The sequence below is a fragment of the Dasypus novemcinctus genome, chromosome 26 (assembly GCF_030445035.2).
Source record: "Dasypus novemcinctus isolate mDasNov1 chromosome 26, mDasNov1.1.hap2, whole genome shotgun sequence".
Taxonomy (NCBI): Eukaryota; Metazoa; Chordata; class Mammalia; order Cingulata; family Dasypodidae; genus Dasypus; species Dasypus novemcinctus.
The window spans coordinates 19,365,115-19,383,262 of record NC_080698.1 but is presented as its reverse complement, the minus strand read 5'-3'; the positions used below and the strand labels follow the sequence as shown (position 1 = coordinate 19,383,262).

At 45.4% G+C, this 18,148-nt stretch overlaps 1 protein-coding gene across 14 annotated transcripts in view; it reads right to left on the bottom strand.

Moving 5' to 3' along the window:
- The window catches only part of PXK (PX domain containing serine/threonine kinase like), a 92,618-nt gene that overhangs the window by 26,307 nt on the left and 48,163 nt on the right, over window positions 1-18,148 (bottom strand). For all 14 annotated transcript variants that reach the window (XR_011647542.1, XM_023586648.3, XM_058288225.2 and 11 more), the window contains exons 5-7: window positions 3,010-3,087; window positions 2,748-2,821; window positions 1,538-1,612 (exon numbers count right to left, since the gene is read on the bottom strand). Coding sequence is in view for 13 of the 14 variants with exons in the window: in XM_023586648.3 (XP_023442416.1) it covers window positions 1,538-1,612; window positions 2,748-2,821; window positions 3,010-3,087 (227 nt within the window). In the remaining variant the exon portion in view is untranslated. The remainder of the gene's footprint in view (window positions 1-1,537; window positions 1,613-2,747; window positions 2,822-3,009; window positions 3,088-18,148) is intronic.

Here is an 18,148-nt window from a genome sequence, read left to right as displayed (position 1 = left end):
GTGCTGTACAACCATCATGCATTCCAATTTTAGAACATTTTCATCACCTCAGTAAAATAAAAATCCTTGAGTAAAATAAAAATCCTTGAGTCCACAGTGATTTAAATAAATATAAAAATAAATACCAGGGAGAGGGGAAGCTCTTCTTTATAGCACAATGTCAACTAATAAATACATAAGAAATAATGGAGTTAGAAAATCTAAAAAAAAAAACTAAACTAAAACTAGTGAGTTCAACGAGGAACAGTATATTTATATAGTCTCAAAATATCTCCCACATATTATTAAGCAAAAAACTGGGAGTCAGCCAAATGTCAACTACATTAGTTGAGTAACTGAGATAAAGATGAATGATAATTCTATGCAGTCAATAAAAATGATGTGTTAGTATATTTATTGCAAAGTAAAGATGCTCATGATATACTATTAATGAAAAAACTGAACAGGTTTTAAACCAATATGTGTATAATATAATTTTTCAAAAGCATATGTAACATTAAGTATTAAATATAAAACTTCTAGAAAAGTAACAGCTAAACATTTTGGTTCATGCTTCCGGTCGGTGGGATTACAGGTAAGTTTCATTTTCTTATTTTTGCTTATCTGTGTTTTCTGACTTTTCTGCAATTAATATGCACTATTTGTATGTACTTTTTTAAAAAAAAAGCATATCCACTAAAAGAAATTCAGAACTAGGTGCTGATAGCTTGCTTCACACAATCAAGGAAACATAAAGACCACAGATCTTTCTTGGCCATATACGATACCTCATTTAAAAACTTTGTTTTGCTAGTTTGACAAGATACCATCTTCAAAAACAAATTAGCAAATCCAACCGGACAAGTCAGCAGAATTGTGCTCAGTCCATTAGTGACTCATTCTGGGGTCGTGCATCCTCATGTATAGGATCCACAGAAAAAGAACAGCAACACTAACTCAATTTCCTGGCTAAATTAGTCTTTTCCTAAAGACATTCTACATACATTTTGAAATTTATCAATATGGTTCTTCCCACCGAAGGCCTTGGATTATGAGTGTGTATTAGCATAAGTATAAAGTCACTCAAGATACACCTAAAGGTCAGCTAGTTAGTCTGTGAGAGCAGTACCTCAGACAGCAAAAGGATAATTTTGCCTTTCCCTTACCAGCTGACATAAATCCTTACTAGCTCTGTTTCCTCAAGCTAGAAACAGATCTTCCAATTCCACTGATATAAACATTCTCACCATGAAGAAGAAGCTCAGAAAATTGGCTGCTTTCCTACTCTGATGTTTGCTTAAAACATAAAGGCTACATTTAAATCACCACATATTTCATGGGCTGTTCAGATGTCATGGATGCCATTTAAACAGCCTCTGATCTAAGGGACCAGCTCTGTATGATTTCAGCCTGAAATGAAATCCACAGTACCTTTCCATTCTCCTCAGCCTACACAGTATTTCCAAATCTTCTGTTCATGTTTACCCACAAGGGAAAACTGAGAATCTGTGATGACAGTCATGCCAGCACCAAGGTTAATAGAAGGACTTGTACTCACCGAACAGGAGGGAAGAAGTTTGATGAGACACTGAAAATCTTTATCTGACAGGTACTTGTCGGGGCCAAGGTCAGCCTGAAAACATGGGAGGAAATATCAGGGTGCTGCCTTGGTGATCAAAAGAAAAATTCCCTATTAGTCTTTCCCTTTAATTTTATTTGTCCAAATATATGACTATAAACGAAAGATGAAAACTACACTGGGTCTTGCTGCCTTAAGTCTTTTCTCAAGAGGTAGTATATAAATATATAAATACCAGAACTTAAGTGTAATTTTATTATTATCATTAACCAAATTTACCACTAGAACTACCAAAGTAAAAGAGATAAAATAAAGCTATATCCGGGAAGTGGATTTGGCCCAAAAGATAGGGCATCTGCCTACCACATGGAAGGTCCAGGGTTCAAACCTAAGGCCTCCTGACCTGTGTGGAGCTGGCCCAAGTGCAGTGCTGATGCGCACAAGGTGTGCCGTGCCACGCAGGGGTGTCCTCCGTGTAGGGGAGCCCCACGTGCAAGGAATGCACCCCATAAGGAGAGCTGCCCAGGAATGGCGCTGCTCACACGAAGAGCTGATGCAGCAAGATGATGCAACAAAAAGAGACACAGATTCTGGGTGCCACTGACAAGAACACAAATGGACACAGAAGAACACATGCGAATGGACACAGAGAGTAGACAACCGGGGGGACAGGGGGCGTGAAAGGGGGGAGGAAAAAAAAGCAATATCCAACTCTTTTTTGGGAGATAAACTCTAAAACAGTCAGTCCTAATAGGCTGCAGAGAAGTATTTTAAGTTGTTCTCTTTTTTTCCCAAATGCTCATAGTTGATCTAACATAATTAAATCAATATAGCCAAATGCCTAAGCAAAGTGCCTTAAAATGGTTCTTCTATGATGTGGGAAACTCTTACAAAACCACTTTAGAGAAAAATACAATTTCATAATTTTCTTGGCAAATTTGCTTTCAAATATGTAATTTATGTTAACTTTTTATTATTATTGTTATTATTTTTTAAAGGAGAAGTCAGGGATTGAACCCAGGACCTTGTACATGGCAAGCAGATGTTCAAACCACTGAGCTACACCTGCTCCCCCAAATCTGCTTTCAAAAATCCATTTAAAGTCCCTGAAGTAAGACTGAAACAAAGCAAAGCAAAACAACAACAACAAAAAAACCAAACAAACAAACAAAAAACAACCTCAGCTTACCCAGCTTAACACTAGCCGTTCCTTTGGCTGATTTTTAATCTTCATCAAGAAATATTTCTTCCTTATCCTCCAACCTGCCATCAAAGCAGAGACATGTTTTTATTAATAGCTACATAATTTTTGCACCAGTAGATAAAAATTTCACACTTTAGACAGATTTTCTGTTATGAAATGTTTCAATAAAATATTGTTTACTGACAATATTTTGAATCCAGTTCTGTAAACCATCTTGTTTGACAGAATGGACATGCTAGCTTCTCACCTATGTCTTTCAATGGTTCTACCACCTCCCACTTTGGTTCTGATCGGAAGAACATGGAAACCTGTTGTAAGGCAATCTCTGAAAAGACATTTTAGAAACTCATTAGTCAAACATATATGCATAAGGTATTATTCTTGCAATCCTTACAGCCTATAATCTTCTTAAAAAACGTAATTACTGATGTGAAAAAAAAATTTTTTTGGCTGTAATATCTAAAATATGCAAACTAACTGGCTGAAGCTGAGAATTCAATATATGCACCAGACGACAACCCAAGCACAAGACTCAAAACATATTCTAACATCAGCTTAGAACAGCACATAATGTTCCTCTAAGTGATATTTAGCCCATCTTCATTCCTCATGGAATTACAGCTTTCATCAACAAAGGCACGATTAGCCTTAAATATATATTGGAAATAAAAGCCAGTGTTTTAGAAAACATCCATGTACAGCAACAACATAGTCCTTTTGTAGGAAGTCGATGAGTGCCTATTTACTGGAAAAACAATCCATCCTTTTTGTGTTCATTTATCATGAGAATGTTTCTTCCTTCTAAAACAATGAGAAGAGGAAGTTCTTTAAAGTTCAATGTATTAAGAAATTATCAGAATAACTGTGCTTTTACATTTCCTGTAAAAAAGCAACATCAGTAATGTACCATTTCCAACATAGTGAGTAAATGAAAACCACTCCAGATTCCTGAAAGCAAATAGCAACTCTTCAGATTCACTGGAATTTCACCTCAGCCAAGCATTACTTACGTTCCAGGCAGACTGCTGAGGCAAGAGGATGTAGCAGCAATGCCTGCCACATGGCAAAATGGCCTTGTCTGGAATTACCATGCCTACTGTGGCACAAGCAATATCATTTTGATATATTTTCAGGCTATTAGAAGTTAAGCTATTTTGGGAAGAAAATACTTTACTCTTCATTTACTGATAATCAAAATTACCTACTCAGAAGAAAACACAGGATGGCCAAATACAAAACTGACTCCATTCACATTTTTTTTTTTTAATTTATTTCTCTCCCCTTCCCCTCCACCCCAGTTGGCTGTTCTCTGTGTCTATTTGCTGCGTGTTCTTCTTTGTCTGCTTCTGTTGTCAGCGGCACGGGAATCTGTGTTTCTTTTTGTTGCGTCATCTTGTTGTGTCAGCTTTCCGTGTGTGCGGCACCATTCCTGGGCAGGCTGCACTTTCTTTCACGCTGGGCGGCTCTCCTTATGGGGCGCACTCCTTGCGCGTGGGGCTCCCCTACGCGGGGGACACCCCTGCATGCCAGGGCACTCCTTGTGCGCATCAGCACTGCACTTGGGCCAGCTCCACACGGGTCAAGGAGGCGCGGGGTTTGAACCGCAGACCTCCCATGTGGTAGACGGACGCCCTAACCACTGGGCAAAGTCCGCTTCCCATATTTGTTTTAATTACTCCAAACAAAACAACAAACAAATATTTGGAGGGACCAAGTGTAGCAGAAGCATGTAAGTTTTCAATATCAGCACTGGGAATGCTGCAATATATCTTTTCTACAGTTAATGTTGATATAAAGTGTTTTTGGTTATTTCTAAAATAACTTGAACATAAATAGACTTAAAAGGAAATTATTTTAAGTAAAAATCGTTCATATCACCTTTGAAAAGAATTATGAAAAATAATCTTATAAATGTGGTATGATGTCGTTATGAGAAATGGAAATGGACAGTTGGTTCAAAACTAACAGTGACTCATGATTTCCCACAAAACCAGTATTCAATATTTATCGTATACCACTGCGTAGCATACATTGTTTTAGGCACAGGGCTGGGGGAAGAGAGCTGTGAACAGCTGGAACATACTAGACTTGTTACTGATAACTTGAGGAATAGGAAATAGCTTTCTTTTACCTTAGGGGTCAGGGAAATGAAGAAAGGACATTCCCACTGAACTGGGATTTACTGTCAAGTAAATCGCATGACTACCCTGCTCCCAAAATTAATCCCCCCACCCCCAGGCTCAGGTAACTCATTTTAATCCTTATCATCTACTCCTCTGCTCAGAAGCCTTCACTGGCTTCCTTACCAATCTAGACCAAGCTAGTGTACAACCTACCTCCAGGTTCAGCTTATGTTTCTGGCTTTACCTCCCACAGTGTGTGGTGCCCCGCACTCTCTTGAGATTTGCCGCCCATAGCCCCTAAAGACTGGCCTGACCCTCATGGGCATTTTCCATTCCTGCCCATCAACGTTGAGGCCCAGCCAGGCTGCCCTCCCTCCCTTACCCGTGCCCCTCAGAGGCCTCATGCACAGGCTGTACTGTGTTAGGGTTACGGTATACTGGCTTTCTCTCACCCAACGGACTGTAAGCTTGGCTGGGAGGATACCTCTTCATCTGGGAAAAGCCCACAGCCACATGGAATGACCTCTCTCTCTCTCCTCATGCTGTTCTGCCTCTCATCAGGCTAGCTGCTCACATTTTAGAGCTCCGTGCAGATGTTACCTTTTCTGGGAAGCAGTCCTCTATCCTCAGATCTGGGTCATCCATACCCCAACTCCACCCCCACGGTGCTGCCCCAAGTTAGCCCTGCCATGGCCTTGAGCTCTCTGCCTCCCTGAATAACCTCCTGGGGCAGCGGACTCTTCTTTCCTCACTGTTGTATCTATAGCCTTAGCACACAGTATGCGCTCAATAAACATCTGAATGAAGGGCTCAATACTCGTTTAATGGATGTGGAATTGCTCTCTGGTTAGAGCATGAAATGTATGACAAGGAGGGCATTCCGCCCTCCATTTCCTTAGCCCTGACACATGCAGGAAAACCCGCATGCTCAGCTGGCTGGAAATGTAGAGTGAAGCCTTCAGGTCCATGCTGTGCTTCCCACTGGATCCCAGCTTTCTGGCCCACAATGGATCAGGTGTTCCCACTGTGTGCAGCCTTGAACGCCTAGAGTCTAGCTCTGTGGGGTGCCTGAAGGGAACAAAAACGGACTCCTCCAGTTCAAGGCAGGTCCCTGATCTACCAGGGCAGGTGGTAGGCCAAGGGCCTAGATTTCCTTTCTGCAGGCTTGGTGGTTTGGAGAAAGCCAGGAAAAGAGCAAGAAATGCCCAGCAATCCTAGGCTACAGACCAAGGGAGGAGAGGAGGCAACTTCTGATGTCCCAAGAGCTCCCTGTTCCCCGTTCCCTGGGTACTGGGGTCACATCACGGTTCCCGCTCCAACCAGACACCCTCAACCTCAGACAGAGCAAAAGGCAGGAAAGTCTGTTGACTTCAGCCACGACTTGAATGCAGAAATCGAATCCTGCTGCAGTGAAGCTGGGCCATGACCACTGACCATTTGGAAAATGATAAGAGGCAGAGTCACTGTCCACATTAAAAGGGAAAGTGCCCTGCTTAGAGACCTGCCACGGGTGGGAGGGGTGCAGAGTGCCCTCGGGGAACCTCGGGGAAGCCTGGACGAGGAGGGCCAGCGGTGAAAGGTGAGGAAACTCAGTTGACCAGGCCGCCCGGAGGAGGCGCCTGTGCTTCCTCTTCCTCGGGTGCTGGTGGGTCAGCCGAGAGGCAAGCCCAGGCCTGACATTTCATTCAGAGGGGAGAATTAGCCAGCATCTCTGAAACAGTGTTTCATCTACGGTTCCATTACAGGACTGGGCCCTCTAAATGGGGGTCCTTGAGCATGTGGGTCCTGGCAGAAGTTTCTGGTGGCCTTCTTCTACCCTGCCCGCATCTTCTGCTTTGGTCTCCTGTCTGCTATGCTAGGGGAGGGGGAAAGATCAAGAACAATAATGGCACGTGAGCGAGCTACAGTAGAAGGAATAAAGAGGTCAGACAAGCTTCGAGGGACCAAGAAGCATTTTAACTTGAAAACAGACTGGACTGCAGTCACACAAGTGTACACACCTGGGTGAGGTCCTCTGGGGCCCTCAGTTTCCTCATCTATAAAATGAGAGAGTTAGACTTGATATTGAGGTAGAATAGGGAATCTGGGGCAGGTGGAGAGTCACATGTTTAGAAACCTGGGGCAGATGGAGAGTCACTTATCTAGAGACCTGAGGCAAGCAGAGTGTCAGAGGCCCCTATGTGCAGAAAGACCAGCAACAAGGACAGGTCAGGATATTTCCAAGGAAAGACACCTGCTTGCAAGATACAGAAGCCTAAGGTTATACAAACAATGACTTAACTTATCTAGTAACCAGTTCCTTGCCCAAGGACTTGCATGATGTCAACTAACAACCCCTCAAGATAGCTCTCCTGGGGGCTTCTCAGCACAGCCCGCCCACTTGCTCCTGCTTTCCTTCCTTCAACACTGTTCAATAAACCATCTTGTTGTCTATTTGGTCCTTGAATTCTTTATTGTGATGGAACAAGTACGCTCTCCGTCAACAGCAGTTTTGGCAAACACAAAGGGACCTGAGCATAGCACCAAAACATCAGGTTGGTGAGTCCTCTTCTCATTCTCACTGGGCTATGTCTACCTCTCTCTATTTCTTTTTCTCTCTCTCTTCCTCTTACTCAGTAGGTCTCTCCGGACAAAACACTGTCCAATGACTAGTGGGCCAGGTCCCTGGAGGTCTGGGGGACGCCCCTGAATCCAAGGTGGTAGGACAGCCTGGGGTGTCCTCTTTCACCCTCCTGGCCCGGGGCACTTGGGGTGGATTCCAGAGCTGCAGGCTCTTTTAAGTGGGATCCCTGACTCTCCTCTTACCACTTCTTCCTAGACATGGGCAGTTCCCAATCTAAACTGGGGAGTGGCACACCATTTGGATGCCTCCTCGCAAACTGGCAGGACCTTCCAACCAATTATAACCACAAACAGAAACTTATCTTTCTCTGTAATGACGTTTGAGCCCATTTGGCCTAGAAGACAGTGAAAACTGGCTCCTTAACGGGGCTCTTAACTGGAACACAATCCTCTAGTTAGACCTCTTCTACAAGAAGCAGAAAAAAAGGGGGAGAGCTTCCCTATGTCCAATTCTTTATAATCCTTTATCAAAACCCCCAAATGCGGGGAACGAGTCGCATTCGTTATCAGAAACAAGCAGGAGGGGAACAGGACCAGCCCTCCTCCAAGGGGACAACCCAATAACAGTAATAGTGGGGACTATCTCGAACTAGCCCGCCCTCCCCCTCCCACCTGTCTCTGGGCTGAGCTCTTTGGATCCTTCTTGAACCTAAGTGAGAGGACCCTTCCTCTTTGCCCCTCCCCTGTACGTTCCAGAGCCCCCCCCCACCTAAGCCCAGAGAGGAGGATCCCTTAACTCTCCTCCCCACACCCAAAGTGGCAGTGCCTACACCCCCTCTGCTCCACCGTGTCCACTCCAGGTGACAGCCAACAGGGAAGGGGGAGCTCTTAGGGTTCACGTCCTGGCAGACTTGGCCAGTGTAAATGCCAGTAGGTAGGCTTTCAGAGGGCCCTGCCTAGTTTGTGGAAGAATTTGTTTCTCTGACCCTCTTGTATGACCCATCTTGGAAAGATATTTCGGTAATTCTCTCTGCATGTTGCACCCGAGGAAAATGCCCGAATCTGAGCAGAGGGCAGAAGACACCCTGACAGTTTAGCTAGAGACCAACCCCAAGGTCACCCAGTAGGAGATACTGCCATCCCTACCTGGGACTATCGGACAAGTGCACAGACACACCAATTAACTTTAATAAACTTGAAGAAATCACCCAGGGAGCAAAAGAAAATCCAACACTGTTTCCAAGCAGAGAGTGGAAGCTCTCAAGCAGTTTACCACCCTGGAACCAGAGTCGGCCAGTGGGAAAAATTGTTCTAAACACCCATTTTATCAACCAATCAGCTCCAGAGATCATGAGGAAACTCCGAAAACTAGTTTTGGGTCCCCAGTCCCCTACTAATGGGCTCTTAGACTCTGCCTTTTCAGTTTCATTAACTGGGACCCAGACCACAAAATAAAGAAACAGGTTAAACTCCTTGCTGTGACTCTGCAGGACCAACCAAGGGGAGTCTCCCACTCTTCTCACCTAAAAGGTAAAACCCCTCATTTGTTTCCAGTGCAGGCAACCAGGACACTGGCAGAAGAAGTGACCTGGGTTCCCCTCAAATGGTGGGAGCAGGGGAACCACCGCACATACACCTTGCCCCAGATGTCACCGCATGGGGCTCTAGGCATGCAATTGCCCATGGCCGGCTTGGGATCAGGGGACTGCCCAGAGAGGCAGAATCACAGTCCCTCAAGCCATGGCTCTAGAGGACATGGAAAACATGGACATTGATGAATGAGGATGTCCCGGGACCTCCCCAGCTCTAATCCAGCCCATCAGTTTATCACTGGAGGAACTGAGAGTGAACCTGGACGTGGCAGGTAAGATTATTCTTTCTTATTAGATACTGGAACGACTTACTCTGTCTTAACTGAATTTAGGGGGTCACTTTGGGAAATTCATGCAGAACCATAGGATTCGAAGGACAACCAAGAATCCAGTACTTCACCCCCAAAAATACTGTGTGTTTTTCAGGGGCAAATAATCTGCCATGAGTTCTTACTGGAGCCAAGTTACCCCACACCAATATTAGGAAGGGACATTATTAGAGGTTTAACTCATCAGTACTAGTCCCAGGATTTCACAGACCTTTTGTTATGGTCAGTTGCCCAGCAGCTCCCCACAAAACCCCTTTACTGGAATCAGAAGTCAATCCTGCAGTTTGGGACACCTCCCAACCATGGGTAATAGCTCACAGACCCCCAATTCAAATAAAATACCCATTACAGGGACCAGTCCCCAGATAAAATAATATCCACTTACGCCCGAAGCCATTGAGGAAGGGCTCTCTGTAAAAAATCCCTGAAAGCCAGCATCTTAAACCCTTACCAATCCCCATGCAACATCCCAGTTCTCCCAGCGCAGAAGCGGGATGGCACCTACTGGCGAGTACGGGACTTATGGGCTATAAATTCATATGTCTATCCAACACATCAGGTGGTGCCCAACCCATGCAGCATTCTGAACCAGGTACCAGCAGGCATGCTGTGCTTCACAGTTCTGGACCTGAAGGATGCTCTCTTCCGTGTCCCAATTCACAAAAGCAGCCATCTTTCTGTTTGCCTTCCAATGGGCAGACAGTCCAACACAAAACTCACATGGACTGTCTAGAATAGGGATTTAGAGATAGCCTTTACTTATTTGGAAATACCCTGAAACTGGTCCTGTAACAGAATTACAGGGGGAGGAATCCTGCAATACATAGATGATTCTTAATTTGTAGTCCTTCAGCAGAAGACTCACATGCCCACACAGTCACCACTTTAAACTTCCTCTGTGACCTGAGCTATCACATCTCACCCAAGAAAGCCCAAATATCCCAACAAAAGGTGGAATTTTTGGGATTCCAGTTAACTCCCACCAAGATACAAGCCAAGATACAAGCCATATTGAAGATTCCCCCTCCCTTTAACAAGAAGGAACTCCTTACATTCCTTGGAATGACTGGCCCCTGCAGAATCTGGATTCCCCAGTAAGGGGAAATTGCAAAACCACTGTATAAAGTCTTTAAGAATAAGGAACCTGATAATCTAGACTGGGGAGAAGCAAAACCAAGAGCATTTTATGATTTAAAAACAGCTCTTACAAACCCAGCAACCCTAGAGCCACCAAATGCACAAAATCCCGTCACCCTATTTGTCTCTGATTGACGAGGGGTAGCCCTGTGTGTCCTGGTCCTACTCATTGGGGATACCTCCCAACCCACTGCCTATTTCTTGAAGGATCTGGACCAGGCAGCTCAGGGCTGGCCTCTGTGCCTCCAGGCAGCAGGAGCCACTTTCTTCCTAGTCGAGGAAGCTTCCAAATTTACTTGGAAGCAATCACTCACCTCGTACACACCCCATCAGCTCCCGGAGCTTCTAGAAACCAAAGACCCCACTGGCTCTCCCCTCAAAAATTCTTAAATTCCAAATCTAACTCCTGGAAAACCCAAGTCCAATAAAGCCCTGCTCTGTTCTGAACCCAGCTACCCTGTTGCCTGACCCTTCAGGGGAATCATTAAGCCATGACTGTTCAAGGGTCCTCAATTTTCTAATGTGGCAAAGGCTGACCTGTCCAAAACACCTTTGAACATGCCCAAAAACGAATGGTTCACAGATGGAAGTAGATTCATTAACAAATCTAGAGCTAGAGTTGCAAGATAGGCCATAGTCTCTCTCCAGGGAACCACAGAAGCTAAACCCCTACCCATAGGAACATCAGCCCAAAAGGCAGAGCTCATAACCCTCACCAGGGCCCTAGAGCTTGCAAAAGAGAAATCTGCCAATACCTATACTGACTCGAAGTATGCTTTCCTGGTAATGCATGCTCACGCAGGTGTATGGAGGGAAAGGGGATTCCTTACTTGGGATGGATCCCACACTAAACATAGCAAGGAAATAAAACCTCTCATAGGCGCGTTAGCCTTAGCCTCTAAAGTAGCTCTCATGCATTGTAAGGGGCATCAAAAAGGAAAGAGCTCTATAGCACTGGGCAACAGACCAGCAGATCAACAAGCACAGGAAGCCACTAAAGAAACCACACCTGCCCCACATGTTCAGTGGAAGTGGAGGGAACACACAGGAATGAATAACTGCTAACCCATTTACCAGGAAGCCTTTAGCCCCAGCCAGATGACTCAGCCTTATTCCAGAGATTCCCTTTTTACCTGAAAATTCCCAACACAGCCCAGAGGACCACAAGTCTAACTGGGGATTGGAGCTCAGGCCATCAGGATGGTATGCAAAAGAGCAAAAGATTTGTTTACCCCAGGCTCTTACTTGGAAATTTCTAAGCCGTTATTGGTGGCAGGATGCCTCTCTTGCAGAACTAGAAACTTTGGTTGCCTCCTCAAATCTTTTACAAACCCTTCAGCAAGTAATTCAGGCTTGCCCAACATGCCTAGTAAATAATCCCCACCAGGGAGTCATGCAAAAGAAGCCTGCCTTCCCTAACTAAGCCTATTCAATGGCACTGGCAAATTGACTTCACACAAATGCCTTCGTGCCAAGGACATAAGTTCCTTCTAGTCTTGGTGGACAGCTTCACTGGATGGGTAGAAGCATTCCTGACCAGAACAGAAAGAGCTCAAGAAGCAGTGAATGCTCTGTTAAAAGAAATTATCCCTCCCCGCCAAAAAAGAAATTATTCCCCGGTTTGCTCACCAAAATACTAGAGAGTGTCAGTGGCCCAGCTTTCACCTCACAAACCAAGCAAGCTGTGAGTGGAACCTTGGGTATCAAATACTTTTTGCATAGTGCTTGGTGACCTCAGTCAGCAGGCAAAATTGAGGAGGCCAATCAAACACTAAAGAGAATCTTAGTTAAAATGGCCAGGAAACTCATTTCACTTGGCAGACTTTATTGCCCATTGCCCTAATTAGATTCAGAACCACCCCTCGGAATAAAATTCAGCTTTCACCGTATGAACATCCGTATGGCTGTCCGTTTCTCACTCATGACCTACTGCTTGACTCCAAAACTAATGCTATGTTTAACTACTACCAAGAGTTCAAACAGGTCTGAAAGGCGCTCAGTGGGCCATGTACATAAACGTCCTCCCGTCCCAGCCTTACAAGATCTATAAGCAGACAAGATCTCTCCAGGAGATCAAGTATATATAAAAACCTGGAACTCAACCCACCCAAAAGGAGCACTGGACCAGGTACGGAAAGGCCCCAATGATGTCATCCTGGCAACCCCAAATGCTGAAAGAGTTGCTATCCATAAAAGTTGGATTCGTATTTCCAGAGTCAAGCCTGCCCCTGCCCCATCCTCAGAAGCCGTGGAACAACCACCATCCTACACCTGTTAGGCAACAGAGGCCCTAAAATACCTATTCAAGAGTCCAGCCACCCTACGTGGAATCTTCAAAAAAACAAAAGCTAAGTATCAGATAGTACCTGCCTGAACCCCCTACTCTGCAACAGCCCCTCCTGGGAGTGTCTCCTGCTTGTCACCACTACTGTCAATCTGCTTTAATAACCCCTTCTTGGTAGGTACATTTGTTTACAAAAACCTAAAGTCCAGTCATTATGACTCCTGCAGCTCTTCTCCTAACTCTTAAGCTTCAAATAGCAGCAGGAACCATCCCACTGCACTTCATAGTTCAGCATGCAGCCATGACCTTAAACCTTAGTAACTGCTGGCTATGACACACCAGCACCTCAAAAATACTGCCTGGGCAGCCAAGAATAAATACTGGGGACTCACCAATCTAACACCCCATAGTTGAATACCAAGCCCTATGGAGGTATTATCAGTGGGATGCCTTAAATAACTTCCCTGAGGTACCCCCATTTCTTCTAAACCAAATGCCTAAAGGCAAAACCCCCACCCACCAATGAGGCTATCCATCACAACGTTTCCCTTGCAAGAAACCAATCTTTTTTTTTTTTTTTTAATATAGTTGTTTTGTTTGTTTGTTCGTTTTTTGAGGTACCAGGGGCTGGGGATTGAGCCCGGGACCTCACACATGGGAAGCCAACATACAACCACTGAGCCACATCAGCTTCCCTGACTTGGTTTTCTCATTTGTTTTGCTTGTTCTCTGTTTTCATTTTTTTAGGAGGCACTGGGAACCGAACCCGGGACTGTCCATGTGGGAAGGAGGCACTCAATGGCTTAAGCCACATCTGCTCCCCTCTTTTACATTTTCTATCTCTTCCAAGGTCACCAACCCATCAGCAAGTCCATAAGACAATTAAATAAAACCTTTTGTAGATCCATCATTCTTATCTGACTCAAGTGTCATCACTGCAACATCGAGGTATCACAAAACGGGGTTGACAGTAATAAATCCTGGGCTCAAGGGCACCCTGATAGTCGTGTCGCAATAGCCCTGTGCACAGCCAGAGCTCACTTTAGGGAAACTGTCCTTGAGGAAGCTGAGGCCTTCTTTCTAAACCAATCTCCTATAAACTATTCTACAGGAACTCAGTACTGCTGGAATAGACCCGGTCCCAAGTCTGTCTTAAAAACCACCTTAAAGGGCCAGTGTTGTCTCTTTCAATAGCTTTGTCAGTGAAAACAGGGTACACACTTGGGAACAAAAGAAGGTGGGGTGGGGAAGGGGATTGAGGACCCTCCTATTGGAGAAAGAGGGGAACAAACATGAATTTGGAATTAACACCCTCTCTTGCCTCTGTCACTGCAGCTAAAATGGCCCTGTCCAGAACTCAGCTTCTAGCACCAAAAAAATAAATAGGCAAATCCACTTGTGGACAGGGAAAGAGTCAGCTGGGTGCATCACCTCAGTTTGCAGCCATATAGCCACCATCTCTTTCTCAGCTACTCTGGAGGCAAAAGAGGGCCTTTCTGTCTGCAGGATCTCTGCGAATGGAAGCTCCCTGCTAATTGGATGAAACTCTGCTCCTTAGTCTTCCTAAGCCCAGAAATATACTTCATCAATGGTTCAGAGTCCGTCCCTCTCCTGGCCTATCACACCTTGCAGTCCCGCCAGAAGAGGGTTCCTTCCCAGTCCTTATCCCTATGATCACCTCATTAGTGAGAGCTGGACTGGGAGCGGGGAGCTCGCAACCAGCCATGCATTCTATTATAACCTCTCAAGGGAACTAGCACAAGGGCTAGAAACCACAGCCAAGGGCATCTTACAGCTAAGTCAGCAGGTAGATTTCCTAGCTGCTGCAGTCCTTCAAAACCGATGAGCCCTAGGTTTGCTTAACTGCCGCTTAGGGAGCAGTATGTACTTTCCCTAAGGAAGAATGTTGTTTTTATATCTGGTCATCAGAAATCCTAAATGACATCCAAAGCCAACAGATCAAGCCACCTGCATCAAGAAGGCGGCTAAAACCCAGGTCCCTCTTTGGCTTTTCCTGGCCAAGTATATGGTCAGTTCTTGGGTCACATTTTTTTTTAAGTACTATGGCTAGGGATTGAACCTCAGACCTCACATGAGGGAAGCTGGTGCTCAACCACTGAGCCACATCAGCTCCCCTCTTGTGCCACTCTTAATTCCCCTAGAGGTAATACTCCTCGCATTGACTTTGCCCTTGCATCCTATAGTGCCTGCAGTCCTTTGTTCAGCGGCAGATCCAAGCAGCACAAGATCATCTCCTTCTCGTCCAGGGACATCCCTCTTCAACCCCACACCACCAGAAACCCCTTTACCCCGTGCCCCAAGGACCCAGGAGCAGGGACACCTCTGAGTGCAACTCAGAGTAGGGGACTACAGACAGCAGGAAGCAGTTAAAGAAGACCAGACCTCCAGTCCATTTCTTCCCCTAAAGATTTTCGGTTGCACATCAGAAAACTGGGGATTGAGGCAGGAGAATCGGGGAACCTGGGGCAGGCGGAGGGTCAGAGGTCCCTGTGTGCAGAAAGACAAGCAACCAACAACAGGGCAGGAGATTTCCAGGGAAAGACACCTGCTTGCAAGAGAGAGAAGCCTAAGGTTATGTAAACATGACTTACCTAGTGACCCGCCCCAGGACTTATGTCAACTAACAACCCCTCAAGGTAGCTCCCCTGTGGGCTTCTCAGCACATGCCCCACCCACTTGCTCCTGCTTTCCTGTAATGCTATTCTATAAATTGTTGTGTTGTCTAGTTCAACCCTTGAAATCTTTCCTGTGACTGAACAAGAACCCTCTCCACCAACAATATGCCTGCTCCAAGATCCCTCCTGCTCCGACCCCATGTGACTCAATGTACCTGGTACAAGCTCCCCGACAGCACCTTCCTCACGGCCGCATCCCCAGTGCCCAGCCCCACACCGAGCGTGCAGCACCCGCAGCTGGTCAATGTCTGCTGAATGAATGCCATCGTTACATGAGCACTGCACCTCAACGCCTGCCCTCAGGAGAAGTCTATCACAGACATTCTCAGGAAATAATATGGACAACCAATGAACAGGGCTGGGTGGGGCTGATTTACCAAGAGTCAATCCAGAGGTCTGCTGGGTCTGGAATTTAGGGAGCAAATGAAGAGAAGCACAGAAAAAGGAAGCACAGGACAAAATTCAAGCTGTCTCAGGAGCCCCAGTCCTATCTATGATGTCTTTTTTCCTGGGTGAACCAAAAAATAAGTGGGGGAAGAATGGAATCCTTGTAACAACATTACAAGGAGTTTATAACTTATAGTAAACATGAGTTGGAAATCAACTTTCCCTCTCTTAGTCACATTCTGGAAAGGCATTTTCCTTACCTCCACTTGGCACTTCCACTAGAAGTTGGGAGGTATAGTCTAGTGCAGGGCTTCTCAAGCTTTAATGCACATACAAATCCCTTGGGGGGTGGGGAAGCTGATGTGGCTCAAATGATAGAGCACCCACCTATCACATGGAGGGTCCAGGGTTCAAACCCAGGGCCTCCTGACCCATGTGGTGAGCTGGCCCACGCACAGTGCTGGCACACGCAAGGAGTGCTGTGCCACACGGGGGTGTCCCCATGTAAGGGTGCCCCACGCGCAAGGTATGTGCCCTGTAAGGAGAGCCGCCCTGCGTGAAAAAAGCGGAGCCTGCCCAGGAGTGGTGCTGCACACACACAGAGCTGACACAGCAAGATGACACAACAAAAAGAGACACAAGTTTCCCAGTGCCGCCTGACAATGCAAGCAGAGGCAGAAGAACGCACAGTGAATAGACACAGAGAGAGCTGATAACAGGGGGATGGGGAGAGAAATAAATAAATCTTTTTTAAAAATTATTAAAGAAAAAAGAAAAAGGAAAACAAATCCCTTGGTGATCTTGTTAAACTGCCCATAATGATTCAGGAGGCTTGGGGTGGGGCCTGAATGCTACATTTTTAACAAGCTCCCAGCGATGCCAATGCTGCCAGTCAGAGACCCAGACAGTGAATAGCAAGGCTCATGGACTGTGGTTTTTCAAATCTGGCTGCACACTGGAATCACCTGGGAACTTTACACAGCCAGATGCCTGAGTCCCACTCCCAGGGATTCTGATTTAACTAGCAAGAGTACAGTCTGGGCACAACAATTTGGTCACTAAGCCTCTATTTCCCTCTCTGAAACCAGAATAGTGTTCTGAGGACTCAATTTTCTGACACAAGATGTTCCAAGTAGCATGTAAACAACCTATTCTCTTAGCAGGGGAATTAGCCTATTCATACCCAGAGTTCCACTTAGAAATACTGGAAGCATGTTTTGGCGCTAACAGCCCAGTTGAATTCTATTCACTGGTTTCAGTTCTACAATGGTTTCTTATTGGTCTCTTCACAGCCACACAGAAGAATGTATTAAATATTTAATCAATTTGTTGACAACCACCTTAGATGATTAATGCTGACTTTGTGTGTACCTGGTAACAGAAGGGAAGACTTTCTACCTCAGACCCCTGCCTGTTGCCCTCATTCAGGGAAAATTAGGCTGATGAGTCTCAAGAACCAACTAAGCGGGAAGCGGACTTGGCCCATGGATAGGGCGTCCATCTACCACATGGGAGGTCTGCGGTTCAAACCCCGGGCCTCCTTGACCCGTGTGGAGCTGGCCCATGCGCAGTGCTGATGCGCGCAAGGAGTGCCATGCCACGCAGGGGTGTCCCCGCAAAGGAGAGCCCCACGCGTAAGGAGTGCACCCCATAAAGAGAGCCGCCCAGCGCGAAAGAAAGCGCAGCCTACCAAGAATGGCGCCACACGCAGGTGAGCTGACACAACAAGATGACAGAACAAAAAGAAACACTGATTCCTGTGCCGCTGACAACAACAGAGGCGGACAAAAAGAACATGCAGCAAATGGACACAGAGAACAGACAACTGGGGCGGGGCAGGAAGGGGAGAGAAATAAATAAATCTTTAAAAAAAAAAAGAACCAACTAAGAAGATATAGAAAGGACCCTCTTGAATAACCAGAAAAACCAGATATACTATATTCCAATTGTAAATTCAAAAACAGAATCAAATACAAATAAACTTGAGAACATCGCATACATTATTGTGGATTATTATTTAATCTCTGTTTTGCTGGGGCATATAATCAAGACCTAGATTCAAACATGATAATTTCCATATTTTTCTGTGCAGACTATATGAACATTTTGGAAATTATTTTTTTCTTATACATCTATAGTAAATTGTAACCAGGTAAGTATTAGGAAATGAATGAAACCTTATAATAAGTATAGCATTTCCTTGTTTCAAAGTAGAGCTTCTCCCCACATTTGTTATCTCCAGCAAAGAATGCATGCCCTTGCCCTTGTAATGTTGG